The 25,830-nt window shown below is 35.0% G+C and overlaps 2 protein-coding genes across 4 annotated transcripts in view; both read right to left on the bottom strand.

Annotated features, from left to right (window-relative positions):
- Positions 1-84: 84 nt before the first annotated feature.
- On the bottom strand, positions 85-2,811 carry Faa (fumarylacetoacetate hydrolase). The gene is made up of 8 exons (XM_069124471.1): positions 2,660-2,811; positions 1,799-2,028; positions 1,580-1,720; positions 1,163-1,413; positions 853-1,059; positions 608-753; positions 403-520; positions 85-323 (listed from the first exon to the last, which is right to left on the bottom strand). Exons 1-8 carry the CDS (start codon positions 2,741-2,743, stop codon positions 247-249), a joined length of 1,254 nt encoding a protein of 417 aa, XP_068980572.1. The 5' UTR covers positions 2,744-2,811; the 3' UTR covers positions 85-246.
- Positions 2,812-3,470: 659 nt separating this feature from the next.
- Gad1 (glutamate decarboxylase) overlaps positions 3,471-25,830 on the bottom strand; it is a 171,872-nt gene continuing 149,512 nt past the window's right edge. For all 3 annotated transcript variants that reach the window (XM_069124661.1, XM_069124662.1, XM_069124663.1), the window contains 8 exons: positions 24,776-25,012; positions 16,769-17,085; positions 16,042-16,293; positions 15,380-15,447; positions 9,987-10,065; positions 8,200-8,349; positions 7,810-8,004; positions 3,471-7,456 (listed from right to left, as the gene is read on the bottom strand). In XM_069124661.1, coding sequence (XP_068980762.1) covers positions 7,283-7,456; positions 7,810-8,004; positions 8,200-8,349; positions 9,987-10,065; positions 15,380-15,447; positions 16,042-16,293; positions 16,769-17,085; positions 24,776-25,012 — 1,472 coding nt within the window. In that variant the 3' untranslated portion in view covers positions 3,471-7,282. The remainder of the gene's footprint in view (positions 7,457-7,809; positions 8,005-8,199; positions 8,350-9,986; positions 10,066-15,379; positions 15,448-16,041; positions 16,294-16,768; positions 17,086-24,775; positions 25,013-25,830) is intronic.

Genomic DNA, 25,830 nt, shown 5'->3' with positions numbered 1-25,830 from the left:
TCTACGTCATAGTATGTTGCATCGCAACAAAACTCCAACCAAATTTAATTTTCAAATAAACATGTTCAAAGAAATGAAATAGAATTGTGAACAATTAATACACAACAATTTATTTATCATCTGTAATTCTTACATACTATATTCTTTTATTATTCTATACACTGTTTTACAATAGAGATGATAAACAATTTCCAAATTATAATTTTAGATATCGTGAATTTAATTATATTGTACTAGAAAATAAAATTATTGAGTAATAGGAGGTAACAATTTTCCCGAACACGGTCCAAATCCGATTCTATACCCATCACCGAGGCAGTAACCTATAAAACAATGTTCAACTGTCAATAATTTCGTAGCTATGTACAGCTTCTGTTATTTAAACGAAAATAGCGAACGTACCGCGTATAATCACTTCGTCACCATCTTGCAAAAACTTCCGGTTGGTCCCATCTTTTAACGGTATAGGTCGAGTGCCTTTCCAAGAGAGCTCGAGCATGGAACCATAGGAATCATCAGCCTGAAACATACGACGATTCGATGGAACAGTGTACCTTGGACATCGACGATTTAATTGGCAGACAATGAATAAGAATTTAGGACGCACCTCACCACTTATCGTACCGGAAGCCATTAAGTCACCCGGATTGATATTGCATCCGGTTACGGTGTGGTGAGCTAATTGTTGTCGGGGTGTCCAGTACTGGTATTTATAGTTACTGCGACAGACAGTGGTAACGATACCATTTGGAGCTAGAAATTATAAAAGAAGAGAACAAATGCATGCAAAGATTGCAAATGCAATGTTTTAAAATATCATTATGAAATAAAAATCTCGTAAATTCAGCTTACTTTTAATGTCAACTTCTAATTTAATATCAAAGTTACAAGGTTCGCTATGTTGTAGATAGGGAAATGGGGTTGGATCTTGTGGCACATTAGGTACTTTGAAAGGCTGTAAAGCCTCCATGGTGACTACCCATGGGGAAATTGTGGTTCCGAAATTTTTTGCTCCGAAAGGTCCCAGTGGAACGTATTCCCATTTTTGAATGTCTCTTGCTGTAATTATTTTTTCGATTAATCATGTCTTTTCTATTTTATTTTAGTATCTTCTTTTATGTGAAGATCATAAAAAGAAATTATAAGATTTATGACGAATTACCACTCCAGTCGTTCATAGCGACCATTCCGAAGATATGGTCGTAAGCTTTGGATGCTGAAACAGCGTCACCTAAATTTGTAGGAGGTCCAACAAAGAAGGCTACTTCCAATTCGAAGTCCATTAATCTAGAAGGGCCGTACGCTGGAGGCGCACCCTCTACAGGAAGTGTCTGACCATGAGGTCTCCTTATCGGCGTGCCAGAAACGACGACTGAGCTTGCTCTTCCATGGTAAGCAACTGGCAAATATTTCCTGCAGGTGTACCAGATCTATTACGGTTCTTTGAAATATTTTTTATTTTTATAAATGCAATTAAAGATACGTAATCCTTTAAACATTTTAACGAATGCTTATATTTTCTGTATCTTTATTTTTTTAATTTCTTATAAATGTGATTAATTTAAAAACTATTAATTACCAATTTGGCATCAGAGCATTTTCCTTTCCACGGAACATTGTGCCTACATTTGTAGCGTGATGAATGGAAGAATAAAAATCTGTATAATCACCAATTTTTGCCGGTAGATGCATCGTTGCTTCATTCTGTTTTACAAATACCCTGAAAAGTAGAGTAGTTCGTAAAATATATGATTTGTTCGTTTTTATTGAAAGAGAAACAGAGCAATTTTTATTTTACTTCGAACGAATATTTGGTTCTTGCAGTGTAGGATTACTGGTTGATAACAAATCTTGAAGTTTGGTTCTGGCCTCCAGCCAACTAGGTCTTCCCAAGGCCATAAAATCATTGAGACAATCATGATGAAATACATCTTGATTATTTTTTAACAATGGTCCATCGAACAGGTGTGAAATAGCGGATAGATCTAAAATTTTGTCGCCTATTGCTACTCCTATTCTCTTTTGAGGCTGCAAGATTTGAAATTTATCGTTGTACAGTATGTTATCAACATTCGATAATATAGTTTGGCAGTAGGTACAATTAATAATTCAAATATAAAAGAAGTGTAATAGTGTTTTGTCAGTTCTTCATGAAACCAGTACATAACTTTTTTTAAACAATCTAGATGATCAGTTTCAATGAAAATTAATTAGAAAAATATTATACAAGTTTAGTCGTTATGTGATATGTAACAAATTGTTGGAAGTGTATAAAAATAGACAGATTTAGAAAAATTCAAACTGAAAATTTAAAAAATCGATCTGATCGTTAAAATATTATTTTACTGCTATTCACAAATACGTTTGGAAATACGCGCCTTCAATTCTACCTGTTATTATCCAACCCACATGTAGATGGCACTTTACTCAACTAACACTCTGATATTTTACCTATATCGATGAAACAATTGTTTTTGAATGGCAACAATATTATATTAATTTTGTATTATATCAATTATTTGCAACAATCATTATCACGATAAATAATTTCAATAAAAAATTTTTCTTCTATACCCACATAACCTACAAACTTTCTTCTAACTTTGCTATCATTCTAATTTATATCTATGTCTATGATGTATTAGAACATGTCACTTACGTTGCTTTTTGTAGAAAAGACACCGTAAGGGAGATTTTCAATTGGAAAATCACAGTTTGGAGGATACTCCACGAAAGACTTCATGATCACAATTGCTTTGAACGACTGAGTCAAAACATCGCTTCAAAATGTAGATATATGATAATCGCGTAGAAGCTTGTCAAGGTCGACCGGCCACCATAAGATAATTTATTCACCTGTTTACGAACAAGCCTCCGGTCTAACTGGTTCCTAATTTTTCTCACCGTGTTTTCTCTTTTCCTAGAAAACTCTGCATACCAAAGAATTAATATATTAAGTAGTTCATTGAGCAACTCTGATATCTTCATGTTTATAAACTTGCTGTTAAATGTGAAAAAATAATTATTTTCGTTTCGAGAACGTGTTATCTCTGTTAATTGAATAATTCGATAGAATTGTCTCATTCTTTTATATTTTAACATTTTATTTTCTCAGTTGAGTATTTATAAAGGTTTGTAAACGGAGTTAAAACGATTTTATTAGAGTACGAAGGTTTGCTGAGAGTATTATTATTAAACTGTGGATGTTTGTTTGTATTTATGCTAATTTTAAACATGCAGAAATGTATGTAATGAAGATAACATGTATGTAATGTACATAAAATATAAAAATATTCTCGTTAGAATATAATAAGTGAAGGAAACTAATCTCTGCTTGTATTTTATATCACTAGTTCTGGATATTTCTAGTTCTCTTCCTAAAAATAGGAATTCAATCCAGTGATTAAATTAAATCTTACGTTATAATAAATGTAAGTGATGGAGCAAAGATAGAAAGTATTACGTAACACTTATTGACAATTTGGGATAACAGCAGTTTATTAGACATTGATATACAGTGGATAATAGGGTCAATTAGGTGGTACTTGTCGTACAACAAGATCACGACGTGCCAGCAATCATCGTTATAACGCCACGTATAATCCATATTCTTTCGCTCGTATAATATTACCGCCAGGAGAGTTTTGCACACACGTTTACACATATACATATTTATATATAATTATCTTCTCACCTATTTGTATGTGTATAAATGTATTTTCTTGTTTTCTTTCTTTTTCTCTTGTTTTTGCTTAATTACGTACAATGTATAAGGATAGCTGCTTTCACGAATCGCGAGGCATCTCTAAATACCGATAATACTCTTAGATCTTTCCTTCTTTCTCATTTGGAAGACGTCGGATTTTGTTGCTATTCTCCTCGCTCCAACTTAGACTAATAATTAACGATAACGAGGTCACAGGGTTAATGAGATCACCCTGGGTCAGTTTGATAAATCACAAGGAAAGGAATTGACCAACGTTAATTATACTTGTGCCGATTTCGTCGGTTCTCTAGCTTCAAATGAAAGAAAGGAAATTTATATGTTTCTCGTTAAACTTATAATTTTCCGTTGATTGCGTGCGCGTGCATGAAAGGTGCATTAAAAAGTGCATTGAAAAGTGCATTAGTGCATAGTTTATAGGACGCTAAAGTTCTTTAAAATTTGTAGAACTAAAGTACATATATATGTATATATAACAAGACATTAAATTATGTAGCGAATAACAATAAAGTATAACAGCGTAGAATATGCAGTAACAATGTCACAAGAATAGAATGTGACACATTTAATAATTCTCAAATAATTTTCATGTTGGTACAACGAGTGCTAAGAAATATAGAAGGGAACGTATTCCGCGGCTTTCTATTTACAAATCTTCGATTCGTCAAGATATAAGAAGAAATGGGCACAAGAATAATGTACAAAACCGTCGTTAATTAACGGCACTGATATGGCAAAGGTATACTTCTTACGTTTATATTCACAACAATGTGAAGTTTATAGATTCGCCAAATGTACGTGTAACATGTATGCAGATCAAAGGGTCGAGATTTTTCTCTACTTAGATAGTGTCATTGTATAATTCCTTTACCTGTAGAAATATAGTACCTTTGACTAAACTTTTTAATATACGTGCATATGTCTGTGTGTATATATGATAATGTCTTTCTCTGTGTCCTCTTTAATTACGTTAGAATACGAGTGAATTCGTCGAAGTAAAATCAGCCATTCAGTCGGCAGTATCAACGACTGGTGATTAAAAAAATTTATAACGCTGATAAAATTATGGACAATTAACAACAACGGTTCGATAGAATGTCTCTTCTGCAGGTATCGGTAATCGTGGTCAGATTAACGTCATTCATTTGTTTCCTTTTTTTTCTTCAAAAATACATACCCTCTGCTCCCTTAGTATTGTCTAATGCATCATGATATCGTTTCGATTTTACATTACAATTCGCGAATTCCATCTCACATCAGCTTTAGATGAATATTATTAAAAGTTGACTCGAATCATGCGTAACAGGAATGTCGATAATGTTCTACGATTTAAACAATATCGCATGGGGCCCTTTATCTTAGCACGTTATTTTCCCGCCTCTGTATATACTTTGTCTTCTGTCCTGTCTTTTGTTAATTTGTTCTCATTCGTTCTCGAGTTTCTTGTGAATGGAAAAAGATCTATCGACGGCTCGGTAAGTGTCGACGGGAAATGAAAACGTCGAATAAATTCGTAGATTTACAATAAATACATTTTAGGTCTCCCTTATTAATATACACCTAGATATTTTGTATTTACTTAAGTTTAAAGACATCTTCGTTCTTTTACTCAATGGCGAGTGCATCGAAAAATTTATATAGGGTCGTTCGGTTCTTAAGTGTTGCCATTTTTTATATTTTCATTGCCGAACAGATTGATATTTCTTTCGTCGTTTCATACGAGGCAAAAATATCGAAATTTTGTAGTTAAAAAGACGCAACTCTCTTTTATGATTTCTCTTTTTTTGTATTAACGAAATGAATCAACGTGTGAGAAGTGATGAAGCTAACGATCGATAGTGTCCCCCTAAAAAGTTAGGTGAAAGACGGGAACGCGATTCGAAACTACGGAATTAATTTCTAATAAGAGATTTCTTTACCAAATACGTAATAAGATCAGTTTCCAACAGTGTATAAAGGTAATCGACGAACTAAATGACAACCGTTCGCACGAATACTTGAAAAAGCATGTACTTTCATGGGTTTGTGTTTTGTATTTTAAAATCTCAACGCTAAATATATATATTTATATTGTATATAATATACGCTTTGTTCTTTATATATATACTTATACTTTTTTTTTTTAGTTTCAAATACATTTATACTTTTTTTTCAAGTTTCCTATAATGTATATTAATAAATATTACTCTCCGTTAGTGGTGAAACTCTTCAATAATAAATAATAACATACGAACGTTTTGTATATAATAATAATGTATGCAGGCCTGCCCTCTTTATTTTATAGCTTTGCAAACGATCAATAAGTAACAAATTCATTTAGTCTCTCAACAAAGTAACGCGCATCATTTCTAAGCGAACTAATATCATTTTTTATCTCTATATTACTCCGCAGTGTACCGATGCAAGTAAAAATATTTTGTACATCTATCTCGTTCTCTTCGAACGAATTTTTAATTAATTCAATGTTCTTCTGAGTTTCTTTTTCCGTTTGTGACTATTCTCGTAATATATTTATTTTACTTATTGCCTCCCTGTGAGGCATACGCAACGTTAATGATGTAATCAAAATCAATTTTTGACTATCTTCTTTCTAAATCCTGTAACTCTCAATAACGTTCTGATACGGAGCCAACTGTTGCAGCGCGTATGTCATGTATTTTCACTAAGAAATAAAATATTAATTAAACGAACTCTCGGTCATTATAAGCGCGATTAACTATATTTTACTATTGTTTCAATCTATGATGAAAACGTGTCGTTGCTACTCCTTCGTTTCCCTTTTCTTTTCTAGTGAATAGGTATAGCGTCAAGGAGTGAAAACTAGTAACATTTACGGCCGGAAGCATCGCTAGAGCTTTGTAACTTGATTCTTCGTTTCGTGGATGTGCTGTACGCTTACACCTAGAGAACTTACATGCTATGAGTATCCTTCGATCTTCAGTAGCTGCCTTGTAATATGCCGAAGAAGCGTTTCTCGTGCTACGAACGATGATTCGGTTACCGACTCTCTTCTGTCGTCAATTTCAAGCTCGAACATTTGAAGAATATTCAAACGAAACGATCGTCTATTACAATTTTAATTTTCATTTCCCTAGATGCACTTATTATGTCAAAAATCCAAATTGAAGTTAAGCTCTGGATAGTAGCGATAGAAATTTTAACAAAATTTTTCTCAAGTGAAATTTAATTTAATTTAAGTAAGACAGATATTCTTTGATGTGAATAAAAACTTATCCTTTATTTAATTTTTAGAAAGAATTTTTAAAATTAAACCTAAAAGTTTTCATTAAAAGAAGAAATAAAATAAAACAACGAATATTTTTCTTGGTCTACAAGAGAAAAGGAGAGAGCCGGTGCACACTGCTTAGGTTAGTAATCATGAATGCGAGTCTCGAATTTGGCCTCCGAATTTTGTACACGTAATGAAACGCGACGCGATTCTCCTGCTCGTTAAATGAATTTCTAATATCAGCTGAAATCACTTTCGATACGATGTCGCGATATAATCAACTGCATCACGGCAGCTGATTACGCAACTAATTAGAACGGGCGGGTTTCTTACAGATCACGGCCTAACCGGTCCATTTCATCCAGTAGGAAGTCGACGTCCGCTTCCGTTACCGCGGCACTCGAGATAATATTTCTGAAGAAATTGGGCCGTCGATCGTCCGGCTGGTAGCCGACCATCAGTGTTCCAGATTGCATCATTCGGCCTTTCAAAATGGGGCAAATCTGTGAACAGATATTTTTCTTCTGCTTTCTCGGTACATTGAGGACATGTGGAAATATTATTATTATCGATAAAAATAATTCTAATGAAATATAGGATAATCAGAAAATTGTAAAGTTGAAATATTCAAAACCAACAATTTAAGTTTGGAAATAGAGAATTAGAGATCTGAAACGTTAATTAGGGTTTAACTAAACTATAGTCAGAATGAAAAAATAATGCCCGTTATAATATTTAGTAAGTTGAAGAGAAATTACAATAAAATATGCATAAAACTCTGCAATCTAGTAATTCGAATACATTGGAATAGAGTTAGAAAAATTTGTAAGTTCTCAAAAGATGGTTTTAGTCTCACATCTCCAAGGATCTTGATCCTCTCCTGAGTATGTGGCATGTTCCGAACGCGTATTGGAAGATACCAGAAGCAGACGTTCACCATTTCAGGTTCCAGTATCAAATAATATTTATCAGGCATCTGTTTGATCCGCCTGACCATGTACTCTGAGAGTTCCATCAGCCGGTCCATGTGTTTCTCAAATCCTTCTGTACCCTGTACGTCAAACCGAATTTGCCTAACTTTATCATACAAATTAAATATCCTTCTAAACTGAATTATATTCTTTGATCATTCACTCCATCTACTCTCTCAAATTTATTTTACGAAGTACGTCAGGATTATCTCTTCTAAATTTGAATAATTTCTGTCTACGTTCTCCAGTTTTGTTCGATTGCTACGTCCATTTACCTTGGCTCGCCATTGCAGCCAGAGCTTGAAGATGTCGTTATGACGTCCGCATTGAATCACCTTATCACCGGTGTCGTACTTCACGTCGTACAGTTTGTCTGTCATGAACAAATACTCTGCGGACATTTGGTTGCAGCTAATCAGCAATCCCTGCAACATAAAGACATAAAGAACATCGCGAAAAGAGGAGAGAAAACATCGTCTCTCCTGTTGTTTACCAGTTCTCGTTTGTTTTTTTTTTCAGTCCATTTTATGGAGCTTGCACAATGAGGGTTTCGAAGCGCGTTCGAGAAAGTTTCTAATTGACAGGCGCGACAAGAAACAAACGCGGAGAGACGGGTCCCGGTCGATATGAGAATTCAACTCATGCGCAGGAAGAGGGAAACTGAGGGATATTGAATTTACAAAATGGCGACTGGTACTCCGCCACCCTACCAGCCACCATTGTACACCCATGATCCTGCGATTCTACGCTTCTCGCGTCCTAAAAGTTAATTGAAAGCTTGCCGTTAAACATCCGCCTCTCGTGATTCGCCGTTAATCTGACTTTATAGAATGAGAAGAGAATTGCAGTAAGAGAGACAATAAAGAATACAGGAAAATTAAAAATGACTGAAAATCCGTTGAAAATTCATTGAGAATTGTTGATGAGTTCTATAAATTTAATAAATCATCAAAACCTAAAGAAATAGATATTTAGAACGTTGAATTTCTCTGACGATTGTTGCCACCTTTAAATCCACAGTTAGTTACAATTAAAATGCATATAATTGCGGACTAATTACATAGACTATTTGTATTAACAACATACACACGCAATAGGAGGAAATTATACACGTTTGATATGAGAAAATTCAATTTTTCCAAGAATAGGTGGCTAATACGCGAATCAGTGGAAACGGACTGCACCTTCTCAGACGCACGGTTATTTCATACATAAAACTGTCTGTATTTGCATTATGTACATATAATAGCATAAAATTATAGACGGTCGACATTGAAAGGCTTCACTTTTTCAAGAATAAACGAATAACACGCGAGCAAATAAAAACTGACTGTACTTGATCAAACACGCGTATATTTCATATGTACATATTCCTCGTGGATTTTTCTCGTTTCTGGACTATAAAAGAGAAAAACATAAAGCGATAGAATGATCATTTAACCGTATAACATATAGTGACATACAAGAGAAAATTAAAAATTGATATTTGTGTACATGATTATTACTGTTATACGTGGCAGTAATTCATAACATTCATAACAGGAAAACATTCATAACTGATTTGCCTACTGCAAGTTGCAACAATTCTTAAATCCCGGGTTGTCCGAACTGATTTTTCACGCTCGTGTAAGGATAACGATAAGGACGAAGAAGGAAAAGGTTCGGTAGAATCTCCCTCGAAACGTTCCTCGGCAGCCGGCGCACGGAATTTTAATATCCGAAGGGGAAGTTCTGAGTTAGCAATAACCACGCAAGCGCGGGGAGGAAGGGATAAACCCCCGGGCAAACCGTCGCGGTACGGCCGGCAACATATGTTATCTCTTAGTTTAATTAAATTCCTGCAGTGCTGCGTTCCGACGCGTACGTCTAGCCCCACGGAATGCAACTACTGTTGTGTCATCACCCTTCCAGGAGACCGGAATTTTGCTCGGTCCACGACCTCGAGCTGTCGATTTGCTCAACATGATGTATGTCCACGTGTATGAGACACGTCGCGAAGAAGGATCATGATATAATTCTACGTACAGTAAGACAAATAGTAGAATGAGTTTCGTTGACTTACGTCCTCCTTGAAGTGAATTGTCGAACACTGAAGCAACGCTCCCATGAGTTTGTGCGGATTCCAGGTTACGGAGTCGGCTCTGTGAACATTGACATATTATGAAGGATATCTGGATGGAAATTGTTATTCAAATATCATTTGAATTATTATGAGAATCTGAAGAAATAATTCTTCATGTGAAAAAAGATATTGTGATAATGAGTATATGAATTGTGTGGAATATTGAGCAATTCTACAAATAGAAAAGTATAGAAGCGTGATGATATATCGCGAACACTACTTTTTAAAATTTATCTCAAAAGTTATTGTACTATTATTATTTGTGAAAGTAAATCATTCTTTTCTTGAGAATTGAACAGTAATCATGTCCCTACCGAAATTGAGAAATTTATAAAAAGTAGAATTGATCAGCTTGGCTTCTGAGAAATTCATATATAGAAACTAAGATCTATAGCAGATCTTCTCGAGAAATTGTGAAAGTAATTAATATGTTAAAAATAGGATTGTGATTCGGATGTGGGTTTAATAACAGGAGATAATGAATTGAAAAATGTGAGTGGAACAGATTTTATCTGTAATCTGACGAAAAGAGTGACGTAAATATGGCTGAGAAAGGCGAAGGAGCTCAGCTGGTCGTCAAACGGTTATCCACTCCCGAAGGGACCAATAGGGGATAAAATATGAGTTATTTTCCCTCCTGCTTCGTGGGGGTCCATCAATTCGAGAGAAGAGCTATTAATATAGCCACGGGATTGGATTTAACCCTCTGCTCCTAAGAGACACACCCTTGCGGTAAAAATTCCTAACCCTTCTTAATCCTTGCCGCGGCGGAACGCGAGAACCTGTATACTACATGACACTAATTTGCGATGCACTCGAAACGTTCAACAAGTGTCGCTCACCTTCCCATTAAAATAATCTACTGTCCTTTTAATATGCATCAGATAGGTTGTACATGATTTCTTAACGAGGTAATCTCTTAATCATAGCTTTTTGTAATTAAAAAATTAGAAATTAATACGATTAAATTTTTAATCCTTGTAATTTGGTCTTTACAAATTTAAATACGATGTCATTTATTTTTAGGGTAAATAAAACAGCACAACAAGGGATTTATTGTATAAAAAGATTATTGCATTATAAAGTGTTGGAATTTGACAATAATCTAGTGAAAATCTCTGTGAGTAATATAGAACTTTAATAAAATTTTAAATATTTTTAGCTTATTGTAAAAATAAATTAAGATATTATATGAATATAAATATGAAATACATTAAAATTACGTTAATTGAATGTCAAACGATTTTTCGATATTCTATTATCGTTTTGTAGAATAGAAAGAACGTAACCTTGATAGTACTAGATAGATATTCTAAATGATAGTCATCAGTGTCGTACTCATATTCCATAATAATAATACGGAACGTGTAGCTTTTCGCTTATGCAATCAGCACCAGTTAACTCGGTTCAAGTAGAATCAGATGTACACGTGCAGACGAGCGCGGTACGGTCTGCTTCATGACAAACGTTATCGACACTTGGCAAGTGACACATATATCGCGAAACTGTCCCTACTGTCTGTTGACTGTGCTGTGGATGATGTGAGAGTACTAGAGACGGCCAGGGAAAGAGATTCGTGTCGACGACAGGCGTTTGCCATTAGTCACTCTTCTGCATCCTCTTCAACGTACGAGTTTATCGTACTGTTGTATCACCAACATTTTCGACAGCTTCTCCCATTCGACGTTTCGTATTCATAAAGCTTGCGATCCCACAGTGCATATATTTGCTTTGATATTTCATTGTATAATTAATGTGTGATTTAATTAACCGAGAAATTATAATTTTATAGAGCATAGTTTCATTTTAGGGAATCGACGGAAAGTTTCCCAGATGTTTTGATTTTCCATTAGTTAAAAAGATATCGCTAAGAGTATGCATAATGTCTGTACATAAAGCTCGAGTGATTAATGCGGTTCGCAACTGGGGCTGGCGCGTGCAGCACCCCTCCGTTCACTTTTAAATTCGTCTTAGGTGCCAACTCCAAAAGCCGCGCAATATATATTACGAGGGTTGCTAATTATCCTCTCCCCCCCCCCCCCAGAAAGTAGGCGAGGAAAGCAGCTACTTTTCAACTGGAACTGTCAAATTCATTATGTGTTGAGGAAGAAGGATTGATACGTCAACCTTAAAAACAGTCCTCTACGTTCACCGAAATACAAGAGGAACAAGATTCATCTAATGTTAACTCTTATCCATTTTTTGTATCCATTCATATTCAGATGCCAAAGGGTAGTATGGCTTTTCCATCGCTTTATTACTTGTACACGAATATGCCTAGTAACTAGATTGTGTGCGTTTATCCATTTATAATTTAAAACTCAGAAATACATAAAATGCACACGATACGCAAAAATGTATGAAATATCTAAAGTATGATACTTGTTACGAACAAACCTCTGCTTAGTTTCCATTCCATTAATTACATACACAAAGATAAGATTTTGCGTAATAACTTTAATGCCTGCGTGCATATCAATTTAATTATTTTCGATTGCAAGAACAAATTTTGCGAGCTTAATTATTTACCTTCTCTTTATATTGCCTCTTTTATCATTATGTTAAGTTGACACTGAGGGATAAATTGACTTGGAAAAATTCATATTGTGAACGAGGAACTAGTTCCACCAAAATAAGAATAACTTGCAACGATCGCCGGACGAGATCGCAATAATCGCGCTCCAGAGAATCGAGAATTCTCGGTACAATTCAGGGAAGTGTATATGAAAGAAAATACACGTGAAAGCAGCTGAGCTTAGCCGAGTATGCGACAAATCTGTTGAATCCAGCGAGAGAAGGACGCGAACTATCAGATTCACTTCCGCCTGCAAACCTTGCTCTCCTCCCCAGAATCTTTTATGCGTAATCATTTCTGACTTTGTCGCGACGGTGGAATCACGATTTCCCTTTTTCTCTATTTCTCTCTCTCTTTCCCTCTCTCCCACTCTCTTTCTCTGTGTCGCTCCTTTTCAAGGGTCTGCACTGTACTGTTCGAGGGAGAACCAACGATAGTTGAGGAGGAGAAAAGAGGGGCGATAGAGAAGACAGACAACGAGAGAATGAGGGAAGATGTTCCCTTTGTACGAGTTTAATCCAGCATTGTCGAGGCACGGTCTTTTATTTCAGGCCCGCGGAAGGCACGGTACGATGCGGCGGCGCGTCGATATATAAAGAGGAGAGTTCTGTTCTGCAAATGCGCTCCAGGGAACTGATCCAGCTGTTGCTCGTCCTTCGGACTTTTCGTTTGCCATTTTAATCAAGACTTTCACAGGAAGGAAGTCCTGGGGTACAGTCTGTACAAGCAGCAACACAGCAACGAGAGTGGAGGATTTTACTCGCGTTTACTCTACATAACGTGAGTTTCGCTTTATTTACCTTTGTTATACATCATCGTGGAATCGGCCAATATTTAATCTTATAAGTTCTGAATTACGTATCATATTTCCTTTACTGCGATTTTCAGATTTGATTTGGTACTTGAAAACTATTTTTGATATTTACATGTTATTACTGTATAATCTATGTATCACTGAGATATAAATACATATGGCAATACCGACAAGTAACAATTCGAAAATATAATTTTGATAATTCGTATGAATTTTGTTTTCGCCCCTTATCTCACTTATGTAAAACGTATAAAAATATTGCCATGAAATATTGTAAAAATTAATCATGAAAGTAAACGGAATAATTTGTATCAGCTTAAAAACAAAGAAAAAAAATATGCGCACGATAAAATTTCATTTTTTGTATAGCGATGTTTAATAAGCTTTAATCGAATTCGAAGAACATTTAATTCATGATAATTTTGATACGAATTACTACAAAGAAACCTCAGGACATAAAGGGTTAAAGCTTTGTGCCATGAAAATTTCTAACAAAAACATATTCTAAAATTACAATAATAATTTACTTCTGCGTGAAAAGGATAGATATATAGTAACTATTGTTCACAATAAACTTCCTTTATAACATGTGATATTAACATTCTCTGTGCAGAGAAAAATTTCGAATAAATGCCACGATGCAGAAGAACAAATGACGATACTCGAAATTGCTTGAAACCGGCGACTTTTTGCGTGAAAATGATTTTCCTGGCAGGCCTCGTGCCACTTTTTTTCGGGTCACGGACTGTCTGGCGTTGAATGAAGGGAGCAGATGCGGCCGGATGCAAATCGTGGATTAATCTCGCCAACCCCATCTGAGCTACCCCCGAATCGGTCTATCCCTGACCCCCGATTGCAGCGCGAGGGGTCGGACATTGCTCGCCTCTGTGAATCTATATGCGAAAGTTCGCATGTGTCGAGGACAGGAGTCACTCCTTTCTGTCGCCCCTCGATTCTACGGATTACGACACTGTACAGAAATAGCCGGCAGGTATCTTCTTTCTCGCGTCGATTAATTTATCCTAATTTTTAGCCAGAGAATCTTGTTATAGATTTTTTATATTTCACAAATTCCTTTAATTGTTTCGCGATTAATGGAAGAATGCCAAGATAAGTTTTAGAAAGATTTCTGGGAATAACAATTGCCGGGTTTTTATGTATTTTTATGAACAACTTAACCCTGCTGCATTCCTTGAATTTTTATTCATATTTCGATATTTCAATTTTATTATTAGCATAAAATTGAATTCTTTTTACTTGAGAAATTGTTTAGTAGTAAGAAAACATAACTGAGTAAAAAAAGAGCCGAGGAACGCAGCAGGATTGAAAATGCAAAACTATGCATAAATATATAAAATATTCAAAGTAAGATATTTGTTAATAATATGTATTAGATGAATCAAAATTATTTAATTTCATTTTTAGCTATGCTCTCAAAAATATGCGAGATTGCATAAATATCCGCAATGTGGAATAATTATAACATTTCTCATTGATATTAATTTACGAATGGGACTATTTTACTTAAAAAATCCTATTTAACCTACATTTTTCTAAATTTCAGTATATTATAGTCCGTATTATTGTAGTTTTGCAGTCATTATTAAAAGAAATTATCCTATTCCCGTGCAAAGTGATTCTTCTAAGGTTTAAGATGTCTTATTCTCATCCCGAATACATTGAAAAAGCTTTATCGATTTTATCTTCCGTGCACGCGTGTGCGTATGCTTTCTTTCTGAGTGACTCCATCAAACTAAGCCTCAATAAACTACATATAAAGTACGTGGATTAAGCCGCCCCTCTATGGAACACGCGTGGAGGTGTTTCTGGTTGATCGAAAAGAGGCGAGTCAAGGAAGTTGGATCAATTTAAGGGTGAAATTACGTCACGTTTTTTTTGTAAAAAAAAATAACACAAATAAAATGTTTTGTTCTTTTCACTCACCGTTCGATTCCTGTCATTCGGGGATGTCTGTATTTCCTTGAAAGAAGCAGTCCACCACCCCAAGCCGCCTAAGAAGGAAATATTTCGTGAAGACTTTGTAAACGTTGACTCTTAAAGCCCAGATTTTCCGAATTTTCCCTCAATTTAACCCATCGAAACTGGCCGTCGACTACGTGACGCTTCTCACATCTATTATTTACGTTAAGACTCTTACGCGTTTGGCATTTATCGTTCGAACGCTAAACCGATTTGAATAAGCTGTCTGGCTAAGTGAAAATCTCTCTCGTCCCATTCTAGCTTCGAAGCACTTTCATCTTCGGTTTTGTTCATTACATTAATCGAACAAATATATTTTTTAATTTTACACGCGCGATACAACGGAAACGATCGATCGTTCTTACAATTTGCAACGACTTTAATATTCTGCCTGTTCTTGAGCCATTTTCTCTCATCGATAAAATTATTGTTGGTGATTATTATAAAAAATACACATAATGATCTAATTTGTATAAAATATTCACAGTATAATAATCGTTATATTTAAGAGATAAAACTAATTTCATCGACTAGATTCGACTTCTTTGATTGCGTTCATAAACATATCAATTTGTACAAATATCTAATTATTATAATTATTGGTAGAATTAATTGATTCCACTCACGTCGATGTGTAGCCAGAGCTTGTGTCTCTGGCAAATATCAGCGATTTCTGGAATAGGATCGAATGCTCCGATGACGGTCGTTCCTGCGGTAGCGTTCACGAAGAAGGGGATATGTCCTCTAGCCTTGCGTTCCAGAATCAATTCTTCCAACTTCGATGGGATCATGCGTCCTCGATCATCGCTGGGAACCATCACACAGTTGTCCGTTCCCAGTCCGCAGACAGAGGCGCATGATTTCACCGAATAATGGCACTGTGCGACAAATTAAGCACACCTTAAATTTTTACTTCTATCTAGGTTATATGGCTAGGTACTATGAAATCATAAATAAAATTTCTCTAAAAGCAATTCTCTTATACGATTATTATTAATCAAAATAATCTTATACGATTATTATTAATCTCTAAAAGTGAATTCATTGCAAAGGATTTCTTTCTAAGCTAACAAATTTCTAGAAATTCTATCTTGGAAGATTTTAACTTCCACTGTTAATTGATAAAAAATAGATAAATAGACAAATTCATACATCTTGAGGAAGATGAGTCGCGATTAAAATTCTTTTATAGAATTGTGAATTAAAGAATTCTTAAAGAAGAAAGCAAGATGTATTCTAACAATCAAAGATATAGAAATTGAAGAAGATACGAAGATATATCGGTTTATACAAGAATAAAGTTTGATTTATCACGGAGCTTATAGAAAATGTTATAAATAGAATTAGGCGTACCTGGTCAGACGTAAACATAACTAGCTGTCCCCCGATAGCAGCGAGGCCTCGTTCCTTGTAAGCGGGAAACATTTTGTGTCTGGCAGCGAGAAAAGCATAAAGATTGCTGATGGAACCTCCTGGTGCAAGGATGGAATCACCACCGTTCCAACCAATGAGCTCCCTCATTTTCTGAAGCACCACGTGCTCCATCAAAATGAACACTGGCGCAATTTCATAGGTGAACATGTTCGTGTTGGCTGTCGCCGTCAGCCATTCACCAGCCATCGAGACGATATCAAGACCGCAAGATAATTGATTGAAGAAATGAGGATGACCTGAAAAAAATCGCAAAATAGAAAATAGAATTATTACATTAGTTCACATTTTTTAATATTGGAAGTATAGACCTATGTCGCTATATTTGGTACAGTTAAACGTACCATACGCAGATGATTATAATTAGAATTATGTAATGAAAAGAAATAGGTATGCGTATATATTAATAGGTATATAATATATAACTTTAAGTAAAGTATAGTTTGAATATTTTATTATATATTTTAGAGCATTTCGTGCAGTTCTGCATCTTTACATTTTCTATAAATGCATGAACATCCGTAATATGTTAACTATTCTTTAATCTTAATAAAAATCAATATTAACTTTGCCAAAGAATTTGCGTTTTTGGTAATTGCAAACATAAAAAATCGTTTGACGGATATAGTAGTTGCAGTGTTAACGATCGAACAATGGTATTGAAATCCTTGAAACAAATGTTAATGTTAAATGCCTGTGTTAAATTCACGAAACAATCCTTTCGCCACGGAAGGAGGCATTTAAATTAATCGTTTCCACCATGAATCAGGGTGACGTTCTAATTCCTTTGAAATCGTGATTGTTTGAAGACGGCGTCCAATGGCGGGGTAATTAATAACACCGACGTGGCACGTGGCCAAAAATTATATTGCCAACGTTCGTAACGCCAAACAGCGAGGTCGGACGTTAAAGACACGCGAATAGAAAGCGAGAAGAGAGAGAGAGAAAGAGAGAGAGAGAGAGAGATAGACAGAGCTTTAAGCTACTGGCTGAGTACGTTGTCATCCGCTCTGCTGAACATCGCGTCAGGATCAGGGTTAATGCTTCTGTTCGATGGGAGTCTGCCTTCTGATGCGACTGGGGGAACAAGTGCTCGGATTCTACTGTTTCTTGTACGCGAGGTACCCTGCTGTATCAAGTTAGATTTTTGTATTTCGTTTTCTTTGGTAATCAATAATTTTATTTCGAATCAGTCTGTTAGTTTTATTTATATTTATTTAAAAAATAAATGATTTTAAAAAATATAAATTCTAATATATTACACTTGTAAGATATTGCAAGATTAATATATAGATAATGTAGAAGTATAATAATGCTTGCACAGAATTATGTTTACGCTAAATCGGGGAATTCTGTAGCTCAACCATATTGTGATTATTGGATTCCATTCTACAAATGTTAAGGCTGCTTTCATACCTAGGACACATGTGGAAATGTTTCGATATAAACGATAATTTGCTTAAATTCAAGATGAACCGAGAAAACGTTAGAATTCGGTAAGTAGATACGGAACGTTTGTGATTAGAGATGGAGTAAATAGGATATATGAACCACCAGCTTTTGTTATGTAATAAATTGGTGTCTATTAATGCTCTTTACACTATAAGATGCACTTTAAACGAATTCAGAATTATTACTAAGCTATCCACAAGAAATAATGGAGAAAGATAATAATTTAGGAGCAATAAGTAAATAACACCTTATTATAATATTTCAGGGTTGAAAAAAGACTTTTACATTCATCACCTTGTTAAACACATTGTCTTTTGTTAATTTCGATTCTTAGATATTTCCTATTTTTTTACTATTTATTTCATTCTTGTTAAAAATAAATTATGTATTTATATGCGTAAGTATTACCAACCTAAATGAGTTTGACTTATCCTTATTAACTCCTAATTCTGTAATTATAAAACAGATTACGGAGTAAACAATAAATTAGAAGATTTTTATTTATTTATATAAAGTAGATCCTTTTTTTAGTCATGGATATCATTTTTCCGCAAAATTTATGTTTCCGTGATGCAGGATTTTCTTCCACCCTTGAAACCTATATCCTATCATTCTCTAAAATAAGGTAGATCCCTTGATCCCGAGAATTGATGGATTCACTCCATTGAATATCCGGCCACGAAAAGACTTTCTCCCCCGAATGTACGATAACCTTCACAACCTTTGATAACCAATGAGCATGGTCGGAAGGTTTTCTGCGTGAAACCTCCAGAGTCGCGTTATGTTTTTCCGAAAATTCTGCTCCCTCGATATTAAGACTAAAGACGCGAATGAGTATTTCGAGGGTGGCGCCTAGACATTTTAATCTCACGGTATTACGTAGTGATTGACGTATGACGCCAGTCTATCGAGGGCTAAGTGCTCCCCTTGGCACATCTGTAACTGTAACTTCAGTACTTTTCTAGCGCGAAGTCGAGATCATGATTTCCCTCACAAATTTTCGCAATCTTCAAGAATATTTTATGAAAGTTTTGGAATAACAATTCGTGAAATCAGTGAATAATAAATTTCTATAATTTTAATAATTTTAATTTTAATTTTCTATCCTTGTTTCCTTAATTTGAGTTATGCCATCCTTCGATATTTTAACTCAGTTAAAGAAATAAAACCAAATTCTTGAAACTCTAACGAATAATTACGATTTCGTCTTCAGTATATACAAAAAAGAACCTCAAAGAATTTTCAATGAAAAAAATCAGCAATGATCGAAATATCCACAAGCGCTTATCGCAATTTTTCTCCCTATATGGCAAACTAAATTTAGTAGATCCACCAGTGAAACATCGAAATCTCCGGAATCACGAGCGTATATCTCGACATAAGAGTCTCCACCCCAAAAATGCGATATCAGGCAGCGGTATCTGAGCCGTTTGTCGCAGTGTTATTCGCAATTATCTTGGTCCGTGGATCGTGGCACGCGTCCGGTTCTGGGGTGTGCAACAAGACTTCTCCCTTTCTCTGTCTCTCCCCCGATTTTTCCAAGAGCATCGAGCTCCAGCGGTTCAGCCAAGGGTGGTGGAGGGTCGATGGTCCGAGGAACCCGCATTTTGCGCGTCACACGCGTCGCTGCGCGACTAGATTGTTTGCAGAGGCTCTCAAACTGACGTATGATACAAGAAAAACAAACTATTTCGACCAACTGGCGAGACAGGTTGATGTAAATCACGCGAATCGCCAGCGTAACTATTCTGTGGCAAGTTTGCGTTATCTTCTGGGACAAATTGAGAAAGTTTTAACTATTACATCAGTGCAATTGCTTGTAGATTGAACGTAGAAAATAAATTCGGAGCAGAAGTGGGGGATGATTAAGTGAATCTAGCTAAACTTTCTATTGGCAAGAGAGGAATGTTGTAAAAGTGAAGTTAGACGTATTAGATTGCGTTTCTTAAGAGAGTGTTACGGATCATTAATATAAAATCTATGTAATCAATAATATATGAATTATTTTGCTTCGTTATTCTTTGTAAGTGGATTAGGTAAATTTATCTCACCACCATTCTAAAGCTTTCATCGATTTATCAGAAAATTCCGATATTTTTTTAGTACACTCATAATATCAGTTTTCTCACCATTATTGTTATTAATTGATGCAATCATAGTCAACCTTTATCTAATACGATATTATTCATTGTAATTGAAATGAGTGCCGTTTCTATAATATTCGTCAAAATATAACATTAAAAGATTTTAATATTTTAGTGTAATATTTTAAACGTTCCAGAAATGAATGCAACAACGATTAAACATTCATGATGGGTAGTGAGCGTTTTGTTTGCGTAGTTTATAGGAAGATACGAAAAACAAACGCACGAGAGTGCAACGCGCGGATCGAGATAAACCAGGCAGGTTTGCCGTATTATGTAGATTTAAGGGTATGTTAATTTTGCTGTGAGCTGCAGGGATTTTCGAACCGTATCCCCTTAGACTCATTTTCATTGCCACGAAGTAATAGCAAAATAGACGCTGCCCCCTTAAAACTAATGGACGGTGATTTACTTTTTGTTGCGATCCTTTACACTCTTGCGTAAATCGAATTTCTATATCAATTTTGTGTTACAAACATTATAGTTTATTTATAACGAAATATTGTAAAAGGTAGTAAAATAAAAAAGAATATACTGTCATCTTTTCATAGCAATCTGTTAGCATTCCTTTTCCTTTTATTTTGTTAAAACATATTTATAACGGGTTTGCGTTACTTGCTTTCTCACGATTTCTGGGTTTTCCATATCAATTTCATTATACTCTTACTTTTTTTCTTTGTTAAACATTGTTTTATTCGTAAAAAGGATATTTAAAAAGTAGTAAAACAAAGAACATTACAAAATAAATTTTTCATATTTTCTACTTAGTTTGTTAAAGAATGTTTGTCACAGATTTATACTGATTAATTTCACGTAATTTGTGGAGTTGATATAGAAGGACATAAATAGACTGGTATTTGTACGTCCGATACGATAGATTCTGCGATTTGTTCCTTTCACTAGGTTGCTCTTACGAGCAATTACAACGTCGGAGGGTATCACTTTCCGACTAATTTGCTCTCTTTTCCCGCGTGGAAAAGAAAAACGGAACAAATTTTAACGTGGAGAACCTGCTCGATGCAGACCTCGGTAATATATTACAGGGCTTAGGATTTGTATGAAGAGAAGTGTGTAACCCTGGCTAAACGCTAATACCGTGCAATCAATCATATCACTAGAAAGAAAACCATTTCGAATGTGGTCTTGAGCTCAGACTTATGTAACGGCACAAGAAAACGTCTTATGCGAATAGCATTATTCACCTTTCGATGGAGAAACTCCATAATTTCATTTCTTTTACGTAACTTTTACGTAACTTTTAACTCCACAATTTCATTTATCTTCATGCACTATATATTTGACCAATTTTAAATATATAATCTTTATAAATTAAATATTCAACAGATTTTAAAAATAATTAAAACCCAAATCCTTTAAGAACCATAATTTACACAGACAATAGGAACTCTAAAATTTAAGTCAATTTCAATGATCAATCAAATCAAATTAAAAAGAAAAGGAGTATCGTTTATGAGAATTTCCATTTGTCTTTGTAGGCATGATATTTGAACAGTTATGATTTTGGGTGCAGGAATTCCATTCTTCTCGCCTTCTACCGAATGGATGACGTAACAACTTCTGCGTTCCATGACGAAACGATTTCTACATTCCACGGCCGGCTATCGATGCCAATTTAAATTCCAATGGGTGTAGGCGATGCTTTCGTGCCGAAAGTTCACGAAGGGTTCAAGCTATGAGCGATCCCGTAGCTACCCCCGCTTGCTCGCCCCTATTTACTATTTCCCTCGACCCCAGCGAGGGAAAATCGTGTAGAAATGGCTCTTAATTACACCGATCCTATTGAATTCACCACCCTGCGCAGTGGTGCCACGTGCGCTAACGCTACAACCGTGTTTTTCGATGGGCACAGTTTGTATTGTTCTTCCCTCTTCCCCCCCCTTTTTTTTTTTTTTTTTGGTTATCCGTACTCGAATTCCAATGGCTTTTTGTAGAAAAAACCATCGTAACTTCGATCCACGTTGAGGGGAATTGGGAAGAGAGTTCTCGATTGAAAATTGGCAACTTTTTTGTCTGTTAATCCTTTCGCAGCCTCATAAAATGACGAAGAATTCAGGATGAATGATTTGGAAAATAATTATTCTTTTGTCTTCAAAATGTTCTATATTCCTGATATCAGATATAAAGAATATATATTTTCAATTTTCTATAAGAAATAAACGTTTATAACTGCAGTTAAGATGTGAAATTCAAATAAATAATTTATACAACTTTATTCGATCTTAAATAAATTTTATATGTTTGTCTTCTTCAGGCTACGCTGGTAAAGCGTAATTTTACCTTAAAAATATAATTGATAGGTTTATAATTCTGAAGAAAATTATTCTTCCATCTCTTTGTAATTATACCGAGTTTCACATTACGATATCGAAATATTGTTGTTGCATGTAGATTGTGTTTTCTAGGTCGAAGCAACTAGAGCGCCTATTTTATATATCGACGAAAAGCTTTATAAAGGAAACATACAGGGTTTCTTCCCAGTGTCAGACCTTCGAAATTCTCAGTCTTCGTGATTGCATAGACATTCTATATGCCGACAATATGTCGTTGTTGATAAATACGAATCAATCACGAACGTCGAGACACCAGTTCCACCGCAATCAATCAAGATCTTCGTACGTATCTCGATATTAATCGATATTAATTTCCTCCTATCGTGAGATACATGATAGTGGAAATTTCAAGCTCAGCGATAATTTACATAAATTTGACTGATTTTACATAAATCTTTTTCTATGCATATAATATTTCATTTTTTAAATACATATTCAGTATCACATTAATTCTTAATATGAAGTTTTACTTGAGACTAGTTGATTATCGTAATATTAAAATTTATATTAATTCTGCGAAAATTCGTTCATAAACAATTTCCCTCCCTAAAACACTGTGTCCCTCTTAACAATCCCCAATATCTTTATTCTTTTTATGGTGTCATATTTCAAAAGACTATCATCGACATTCTTATCATCCAACGCCCCAAAAAAGCATTTTCAACGTATCTACAATCAACCGATTCGATTGCAGAAGGGTAGATATTTCCTTTTTTTTCACGGTTTCGATGACAGTCAGATCGCTACGAAGAGGGAATCTTTCGTGGAATATAATCTAATAAGGACTTTTTGTCGGCACGTATACATCGTGCACGCGTCCCTCTATACACAGAGGGTGGCTCGTCATTCACTCTGTCCACGATCCTTTCCATCGGCGTTTGCTACCAGACAAGCCTGATTTCTGGCCTAAGTTCGGTTTGCCCTCTTCCATTGTGCATTAGCATCTATTCAAGCTGGTAATCGAATCCTGCCGAGATAGCGAACTTTCGCGGGGGATTTGCGGTTGACTTTTGGCATTTCCTCCACCGAGAGACTCTATAGACTCGCTAAGCTACGACTAAATTAATACCTCAGTGTAAACTTCTATGACCGCACTAGTTGTTTTACGGAGTTGAAAATTTTCGATAAGAATCTTGAAATTAAGATTAGAGACAAATATTGAATATTTTGATGGATAGAATTTTCAAGCCACGATTAGATTAACATTTCAGTATAAAATTCTACGATCGCGTTAGTTGTAAATGTAGGAGGAGGTAAACAATTTTCAGTGAGAACTTTAGTATTGAAATTTAATACAAAAATTAAATATTTTGATTTGTCCAATAAAGGGATTTTTAATTTTGTGGGAATAAATGGAATTTAATTTTGTAGGAATAATAGGATTAATATCCAACATTGATTATTTATTATCATACAAATTTTTCACTTGATTCTTCCTTTACAATTAAAAGAAATGGAACTTTATACAACTCGAAACTGTATCACTGCTTTTCAGAGAAAAATAACCAAGATAGTGCAGGGTGATAATACGGTTTTTTTATTTCAGTTAGCAGCAGCCCCTCGCTCATTTATCACGTGCACAAGGGCAACGTGTATATTTCGGGGGTTGTAGCCGACGGAAATGCAGGAAGTGTCTCTAGCCACCTTATCTCCGACCCCGAGAGCGCGTATGCTAAATTGAATATGAAATTACGTGGCTTATCGCCCTCCCGAATGCAAGCAAATGTGATAGCACAGTGTTAAGCGATTTTCTACTAGTCATCATCTTCAATTTTCCTTCAGTTTTTCGTTCAGATAATTTTTATCCACATTTAACAAGCAAAGAAAAATCGTTTAACAATCTTCATTTTGATTCAATTCGGAATTTTTATTTTTAATTAATAATGAACGATTAAAACATAACAAAAGTTATTTTTGTTGTTTCTAAGTAATAATCACGAGTTTGAATAGTCAACTTGTTGTACAGATTAACGTTAACTTACCAGTTTTAACTTGATACTTTAAGGTGGTGGAACAATCAATGAGAAGTTGCTGAAGAGTCAAACCAGAGTCGGGAATTTCGAGATCCAGAAGGCGCATCATTTCGGAAGGATGATGGAAATCGAGTACCTTCGCAGTCCTGTCATTCGTTGATTTGATGAAATCCAATAGAATATCCACTACCTTCATCAGGAATTCCTTGGTTGCTGGATAACCTTCGGCATTTTGCGGCAGGATATCTGAGAGCAACAAAATTGAGTATTGTAGTAATAGATGTATAACTATCCCTTGGATTTCTATATTCTTGCCTATACAGAGATTCTGTAACATATTGTTTCCTTAGTATCTTCGAAATTATTATATAAAATTGTTTCTTCTAGATATATACTGCAAATATTGAACTGATAAAATACATTCTACTTTTCACTGAATTTTATTCAGTGATAATTCTTTATTTAAATAACTAACTTTACAATCTCAGAGATATTATATGTTTTCTCTCTGAATCTTACAATTCCAATAGCGTTATAAGTATAATTCGTTATAAATTCTGAATATTCTTGGAAATATCATAAATATAACATTAACATTCAGCATTGTATCATTTGAATGTTACTATAAACACGATTCATCAAATTCTTATTCTTAATTGTATAATTTCGAAGATACCAAAAAGTTGTTAAATCATACAAGCTACGACACTGATCGAAGTAATTTGAATTTAATAAACCGTAGTGGTGGCTAATTGCCTACTGGCAACTCTCTAATTGTTATAATCAAGTGAAATCTCTTCTACGACAGCGACACCGATCGATTTGATTACCGTTTTATCGAGCGTCCGTCTTTTCCTCGGCGCTCCATCGCACAGTGAGTCCGATCGCGATTTTAACGGACCAAAAATCGAACGCACTTTGTGCAAGTCCAATCAGTACCTTTACTCGTTCCAAAATTCATTGAATTGAAGGAAAAGTTCAACGTTTCTTTAACGGCTCGTTATTATAGTTCTAAATACAGGTTTTTCTTTTTTAATAGGATTTTATATTTTTCTCATTAAATT

The sequence above is a fragment of the Bombus flavifrons genome, chromosome 12, assembly GCF_040668555.2.
Source record: "Bombus flavifrons isolate JBK064 chromosome 12, iyBomFlav1_principal, whole genome shotgun sequence".
In the NCBI taxonomy this organism is placed as follows: Eukaryota; Metazoa; Arthropoda; class Insecta; order Hymenoptera; family Apidae; genus Bombus; species Bombus flavifrons.
Note: the sequence above shows the minus strand (reverse complement) of the source record. Positions and strands in the feature narration are given on the sequence as shown.